The sequence below is a fragment of the Poecilia reticulata genome, linkage group LG8 (assembly GCF_000633615.1).
Source record: "Poecilia reticulata strain Guanapo linkage group LG8, Guppy_female_1.0+MT, whole genome shotgun sequence".
Lineage (NCBI taxonomy): Eukaryota > Metazoa > Chordata > Actinopteri > Cyprinodontiformes > Poeciliidae > Poecilia > Poecilia reticulata.
This window is the reverse complement of record NC_024338.1, coordinates 27,783,459-27,791,258: the sequence shown is the minus strand read 5'-3', so window position 1 is coordinate 27,791,258 and position 7,800 is coordinate 27,783,459. Positions and strand designations below refer to the sequence as shown.

Here is a 7,800-nt window from a genome sequence, read left to right as displayed (position 1 = left end):
CCTGATTGGTTGGGGTTTCTCTAAACGTCCTGATTGGTTGGGGTTTCTCTAAACGACCTGATTGGTTGGGGTTTCTCTAAACGTCCTGATTGGTTGGGTTTCTCTAAACGCTGTCAGTTCGCTCTAAGGCTCAGCAGATTAATGTTTATTTCGCCTCCCAGCTGAAACAACAAGACAGTGAATCTGACCAGAGGGAATCTATTAGAATAAATCTGACCCTTCGTGATAAACACTGATGATTAGTCATTAAATGTGGACGCTTTGGCTCTGCTGGCTCCACATCATCATCAGTTTTTAAGGATGATTTGCTTTTAAGCAACATTATTTTAAAGAGTTTTAAAGAGTTTCATAAGTTCATAAATGCTCGGGCACGGCGGTGGTAGGATGATGATTTGGGCTGGTTAGCAGTCCAAACTGGATCATCAACGGGACGATGATACAGCATCAAATCTACAGCAGAATGGATGAAAAAGTAAAGAATCCAGGTGCTGCACTGGTCTAGTCCAAGTCCAGATTCAGATGTCTGATAAACTCAAAGTAGAAAAGAAACGGATGATGGAACAAAGTGAAACCAAACAGATGTTTTCATGGCGGCTTGCAGCAACGCCTCGTTTGAAAACGGATTTTATTGTCAAAAAAATAAAATGTTATTTCTGATTTGTTTTTATTAGATTCAAATTTTCTCAAAATGAAAGTTTTTATTTGGTTCCTCGTCTTATTGTATGATCAAACATGCACAGCTCTGAAAGTCAGCATGAATTTCCTCATGTCTGGTGGTTTTCTTCTGTTACAGGTATAAATCCATACGGTCACATTGTGAGGTGACCTTTGACCTTTGACCAACACGTTGACTTTGGGAAGGAACCAAATGAACGGCTGACTCTCCTGGCAGATTGTGGTGATTTATGGAAATGTCAGAATCAGCTGGCGCAGCAGCGCCATCTAGTGGACAAACGCAAGAGTACAAGTTTAAATTTCTGCCTCCCAGTTTCGTTGTGGTTCCCACCAAGAGAAACCCGTCAGCAGAACCGGTGTTCGGACCGCCCATCGGGTCACCGGGACATTTCCCGCTGGCCCGGCCCGATCAGGCCCGCTTTGGGACCAAAGGTTCAGTTCACTCTGGTGTCTGCCTGGAAAACGTGTCACAGCAGAGCAGAAAGACACACCTGCTCAGGTAGAGCAGCTACATTATTTGCTCCTCCAGGCACCAGAACCTTGTTCAAATCGTCTGGATTCTCCTGCTGGGTTAACGCATTTCTTCCTGTTCTGAACGATGTCAGAGCAGGAGATCAGAGGCAGCTGTTTCCATCGTCACGTATGTTTCCATCCTATGCTCCATTTGGGTTGATCCCGACAGCAGCCATTTTGTTTATATACGTTTCTCTTGCACTTTGGTCAACAGCATTAATGTGCTTTCTTTGCTGGTCTGGAAGTCCCGGTTCATCCGTTTCATTTTAACCCAAAGCAGAAACTGAAACTGACTTAAACTCAGAGCTGATGCTGTTTTTGTCTGATTTCTTTACATTTAGATCAAGTTATTTTTCCTTAAAGGGATGCACAATTACTCGAAACAACAAATTTTATTTGAGAAATATTTAAGATGTAAAAACAATAGTGATAATACTGCAGACTGCAATGCATTCTGGGTAAATGACCTAAGCTAGTTCCGTCCAGGTAAAACAGCATGAGTGGCTTTAAGCCTTTTCAATTTGAAGCAGGCGTTGAAATGTATGCGTAGTAAAAGCTTCTGATCCATATTCCAGTCTGGAACGTGGCGGTAATGCACCTAAAAGTTGTTTACCAACCGCCATAAAAAAGGGAAGAAGAAGAATTTTACGAGAATGTAGAAATCACAAGGATCAGTGAAGAGGCTCTCAATATTTATTTCCAGAAGACTTTGAGTCATTTGTACGAAGAAAGCTGACGAAGGAGCTAACAGGTGATGCTACCTCCACAAGCTAAAACCAAATGGTTTTAAGTGACAGGTTTTATCTACAAAGCGCCTAAACCCCGCTACCGCCGGCTAGCGAGCTTAAAATACTGGGAGAAACGAAAGAGACAGGCAGCTCTTCAAAATGCTAACCAAGGGAACCGACCGAATACCGGACCGGACACAGAGCACGTCGACTACTTACCGGATCACGGTCCGACCAGAGGTACGCATCATGTTGGGTCATTTACGAAGCTGAAGGTGGCAGCAGCAGAAAAAACCAGCATCTGCGGCCAACTCGGTTCTCTTCCTCTGTTTGGTCACAGTGGGAAGTTCTGTTCGCCGCGCTCCTCGGTTTTCATGTGGAAAATGATCCAGACTCACTATGGATGTTTTTATTTACAGCCAACAGCGACTCGGTGCGGCTTTGTGTGAATTTACACTGAACGCAATGTGATGAACAACTCGGGTGAAGTTAGCCTTCCTGTTAGCTCTGTAGACTCCAGTACACAAGCCCAGCATGCATTGCGTGGCTGAAAATGGCGACTTTCATGGGTGAAATATAATATTTTTGAAGAAATTTGAGTTTTTCCGTATAACAAACTGCATTTTTAAAATTAATAGGAATTGAAACATATTTAGGCCAACATCTTCAAGAACATAAAAAATCTGCACAATTTTATATTTCTCCAATATAAATGGAAATAAAAAAATAAAACTGAAATTACAATAAAACCCATCAAAACCAAACTGAGTCCAGATGTGCTCATTGATACCAAGTTCCAAATATGGAAAATTATTATTATTGATACTAATGACCAACATTTTTCCCACATTTGGAGCCTAATAAGAAGTAATAGTAACTTTAATAGTCATGATAATGCTAACAACAATAATAATGTACAATTTTGGATGTTTTAAGTTCTGCTGTTTTTTAGGAAAGGAGCATTTAGTGTTATTGTGTTAGATAATAACAGGCCACCATGTTTCATGATGATATTGCAGCTTTAACAGTAAATTATAACCCAGAAAACTGAAACATTTTAATCTGTAACTGACATGATTCTTCCTCTGCTGATAACTTTCTGTCTGGTTTATGAAACATAATGTTACAAATAAATGAATATAGACTTTATGCTGACAGTTTTAATTCAAAAAGACTGACTGATGAATCATCAGTGTGGTTTCTGTAATTTCCCTCTGCTGCCACTAGAGGGCCCTGTTGGTTGTTTTTCAGCTTCCTGGTTTCTCATGAACTGAAAACCATTTTAACCAAAACAAGGTGATTTCAGTCTGATGGCTCGTTTCGCTCTGCCTCTTCCTGCTGAGCCTCGTCTGAAGACAGGACGTCCTGTCTGAGTCTGACGGACCCATCCGGGCCCTCCAGGGTCTCGGTTCTGGTAGAACCGAGGAAGTGGCGGCCAGCGCTGTGTTTTCACTGGTTGCCACAGCTTGTTTCCTGTCTCCATTGTTCCTGACCAGCAGGAAGGATGAGCCGTCACCGAATCATCTCAGGTTGCTTCCTTCTGTCTGCGCTGCTGATCAGAGACAAAATGTTCTGATCCAAATTCAGCCGAGGGAAACTGGAAGTCAACTCAGAACGTGAAGAGCTGTGAGCAGGAAAACCTCCGCAGGGTTTTTGTCTCCTAGAAGCAGCAGCAACAGAAAAACCAAAAATCGATTTCTAGTTTTACAGCTCAAATATTTAACGACTCAAATGTCCAGAACAAAAAATTAAAAGATCCTTGGATTATCTGCTCATCACACGAAACACCAGTTTCTCTGAATTCAGTCTGCGGTGGACCGGCGTCCCGTCCGCTGACCCCGCCTCTCGCCGCTGACCTCTGGAGAGGCTGCGGTTTGTTGCACATAGAAAAGAAACGGATCCGGTTTGTTTCACGTTCTGTTTGAGGTCAGCATTACTTGTGTTTGAACGGTAAACATAAAGATGTCTAAGCATCAATAAGGAAACCGCAGCCTGAAGCAAAAGGTTCTCAGCTTTGGTAGAAATCAGCTGCTGGGTTTGGAATCCAATTCATAAAATTACATCACACAGATATGATTATCTGAACTAATAAAAGCAGAAAGTTACTGAGCACTGAGGGGCTTTTAGGCCAGACATGGCAACACATTTACACAGAAATGTCTGTTTTCACTGAAACAAAGACGCTGAGAAGGACCAATTTAAACTGTTAGTTTGTCTTAAACTGAGCCGACAATCCAAACGGATCCAAAACCAAACGGATCCAATCCAAACGGATCCAAAACCAAACGGATCCAAGCCAAACGGGTCCAAACCAAACAGATCCAAACCAAACAGATCCAAACCAAACGGGTCCAAACCAAACGGATCCAATCCAAACGGGTCCAAACCAAACAGATCCAAACCAAACAGATCCAAACCAAACGGGTCCAAACCAAACGGATCCAATCCAAACGGGTCCAAACCAAACAGATCCAAACCAAACGGATCCAAACCAAATGGGTCCAGTGCCTTATTCCTACACTGGACTGGATCCGTTTGGACCCATTTGGTTTGGATCCGTTTGGTTTGGACCCGTTTGGTTGCCATGGTGAAACGCCTGGTGATTTTATGACACATTAAACAGGAAAAAGTCTTTTTTCTGCTTCTTCAGAAGCTTAAATTTGATTTCTGTAAAATATTTCAGTCTTCAGAGAAAACTGAGTATTTTTGGTTCTTGGGTTGTAATTTTCTCACTAATTAATCTGTTGTATCGCAGCATGTTTTCATATTTCCTGAGACGTGGTTCTTCATCATCATCATCATCATCAGGAAGCTGAGACTCTCCCTTTGTTGCTGTTATCTCAAAGTATTTTCTGCGCTGGTTCTGACAGAAAGCGCAGCGGGTTTTTCTGGAGGGGAATCAGACGCTCAGTAATGTGAGCGGAGCCTCATTTCCTCACCGATAAGACGCTGTGGGAAAATCACCAGGACAATATTCCTTCTGTCCAGGCAGAAAACTGGAGCTCTGCTCCGGGGAACCTCCTGGTTCTCTGGAGCTTCCTGACACTTTAAACCTCTGAGACAGAAAACATTTGATTTTCTATCATTTTAAACCTTCATCCCACATTAAACTCCCTTAATAAACTTTAAAATATTTCCCAAACTCAAGGATCTAAGATCTGTTGATCTTCCTGTCCATCTCAGTTTTTAAAACCTGGAAATAAAAATGCAAAAACTGGTGATAAAAAGTGGAGATGCACAATTCAGCAGAATATTTCATTTATAATGCTGACAGATGGAGTTTAGTTGTTTTAGAAAATCGCCGTGTCAGAAAGAGAAAATCAGTTTGTAATGTTGCTCCAGAACCAACCAGACAGAAGAGACCACAGTAGAAATCTTTGTTTCTGCATTCGGACTCATTTTGACATAAATGTATGCATTTAATTAGGGCTATGACTAATTTATAGATTTTAATGTGTTAAAAATGTTAACCTGCTTTTTTCCTTTATGTAAATTATTCATAGGTTTTCCGCCGGAACCTTTGCTGTCATGCATTTCTGGTACAACCACAAATCTGACGCACAGGCTACATCCGCTAACAGCAGCAAGAACGAAGCTGATGGGGTTCATTTCTCTTTCTGACCAACCTGATTGGACGCTGGAAAACACTACTGTTGTGTTCAAGTTGTGCAAAAAGGAGTTTAACTATCAGAGAAGCTATGCTAGCCTAAAATAGCATGCTAACATGTAGCAGCTGATGCTAATGTCAGCATCCAGAGTCCATATTTCCAGAGAAGCTCCATGAATGACCAGGACTTCCTGAAACTCTCTGAAGATCCTGAACAGATTAAAAACTATAAAATGTCGTCCAACTATTGTTACATAACGTAGCAACAAAGACTTTCTGAATGGAAAATGTATTTTGTTGATGTAAATGCGAGTAACTAATTACAGACCCTGCAATGAGCACAAAGAAACATTCTGATCTTTAATTTTGGGATAATTTTCTGGATCCAGAATGGAATTTTAGGCAGATTTTTAAAGTCCTGCTGTAAAGTCACATTTCATCACAAAGTGCAGTGAGCCGGAAAACTGGAAACGTTTTCTGACAGAGGAACAAACACGAATGCATGAGGCGTTTCAGTGCAGGACCAGCAGCTCAGCAGCCTGCTAGCGTTAGCTTTGGTTCCAGTGTTTAACCTCAGGGGCCCCGAGCCGCGTCAGGCTGGGAACCGCAGGGCGCCGGAAGGCAGCCTGGTGGCGGCTCCACCCGCTGCAGGCTCCACCCGGTACCGGTGGCTCCACCCACCCGGCCCAGCTCCACCCGCTGCAGGCTCCACCCGGTACCGGTGGCTCCACCCGGCCCAGCCCGGCCCGCTGCAGGCTCCACCCGGCTGGTTCTGCTCAGCCCAAACAGCAGCTGCTCCAGCAGAAACCTTCTGTCTGCCGACTCAGAAACGTTTTTCTGGAATTCATCATCAACAAAAATCAGATTTGATCAAGTTTCCATTTTTAATCAGAATTAAAGGAACTTTTTAATTTATGGAGATGAATTTTGTTCATGTTTCCAGTTGGAGAGTAAAACCAAACATTTAAAACTTTCTGTTAAATGAGACAATTAGAAACTAAACTTGGTTCTTCAGGAGAATTACGACTTTTAGAAAACTATAAAAACAGTCAGGTATGAACCAGAGTGAACTCAGGTGGAATAAAATGATGAAGCTGATGAAAAGTCAGAATCTTCTGAGATCAAATGAACATTTAAATAAATCCAGTTTCAGTTACAGCGACGCTGAAACCATTCAGTTTTTAGAAAACATGAAGGCAGCAGAACCTGAAAACATTTTAGATTACTGATCTGCTGCTTCTTCCACGTGTTTACAGCAAACGTTTGGATCTGAGCCTGAAGCTGCAGCAGCTGCAGCAGGTCCTGCAGCAGCTGCTGGTTTTCCTCCCAGTTTGCAGGCCAGAAAGAAGCTGCAGCAGCAGCTGCAGCAGGCTTCTATCGGCGATGCTGTGGATCCAGTAAACCTCGGCTCGGTGCTGCAGTCGGAGGAGAAGACTCTCTCTGCTCTCAGCATGTAGCTGCAGCTGCATTGCTGCTGCTGCTGCAGTCGGTGTCCATCTTCGCCACCAGCAGCCTCAGAGCGTCTCCTGCTGAGCGGATCAGCTCTCTGCCTCTGAAACAGACGGCAGCCGGTTAGGAAGCTGCTAAACCGTTAGCATCAACAGGGCGAATGCAGCTGCAGTCCTACATGCTGTATTCCATGCCGACCAGGCTGGTGCCGTTGACGGCCAGGATCCGATCGCCGGTCCTCAGCTTCCCACAGCGAGCCGCCGGAGAGTCCGGAACCACCGACTTCACGTAGATGCCGCTCATCCTCAGCGCCGTTTGCTGCAACATCGCAGAATAAAGATGGCGTTCTGACGTAGAGACGCTAAGCGGTGGTTACTGTCCTGGTGTCTCACCTTCCCGTCCACCAGGGCCAGTCCCAGGCCGTGGGGCCCTCTGTGGATCTCCACTGTGAACACTTCCTCTCTGTCTTCTTCTGCTGCCGCGTCTCCCGGCTTCACATCGCCGCTCCCACCGACTGCACAGAGCAGAGAGGACAGCTGGAGACCACGTGTCCCCCTGGAGACCACGTCCCCTGGAGACCTCGTGTCCCCCTGGAGACCACGTCCCCTGGAGACCACGTGTCCCCCTGGAGACCACGTCCCCTGGAGACCACGTGTCCCCCTGGAGACCACGTGTCCCCCTGGAGACCTCGTGTCCCCGTGGAGACCACGTGTCCCCCTGGAGACCTCGTGTCCCCCTGGAGACCACGTGTCCCCCTGGAGACCTCGTGTCCCCGTGGAGACCACGTGTCCCCCTGGAGACTACGTGTCCCCCTGGAGACCACGTGTC

At 44.8% G+C, this 7,800-nt stretch overlaps 1 protein-coding gene and 1 long non-coding RNA gene across 3 annotated transcripts in view; both read right to left on the bottom strand.

Moving 5' to 3' along the window:
• Positions 1-2,916: 2,916 nt before the first annotated feature.
• LOC103469443 (uncharacterized) lies at positions 2,917-6,160 on the bottom strand. The gene is made up of 2 exons (XR_534346.2): positions 4,856-6,160; positions 2,917-3,576 (listed from the first exon to the last, which is right to left on the bottom strand). It is a non-coding gene; the product is annotated as an uncharacterized LOC103469443 (long non-coding RNA).
• A 223-nt stretch (positions 6,161-6,383) lies between these two features.
• radil2a (Ras association and DIL domains 2a) overlaps positions 6,384-7,800 on the bottom strand; it is a 26,191-nt gene continuing 24,774 nt past the window's right edge. For both annotated transcript variants that reach the window (XM_008417127.2, XM_017306439.1), the window contains 3 exons: positions 7,365-7,486; positions 7,151-7,290; positions 6,384-7,075 (listed from right to left, as the gene is read on the bottom strand). In XM_008417127.2, coding sequence (XP_008415349.1) covers positions 6,970-7,075; positions 7,151-7,290; positions 7,365-7,486 — 368 coding nt within the window. In that variant the 3' untranslated portion in view covers positions 6,384-6,969. The remainder of the gene's footprint in view (positions 7,076-7,150; positions 7,291-7,364; positions 7,487-7,800) is intronic.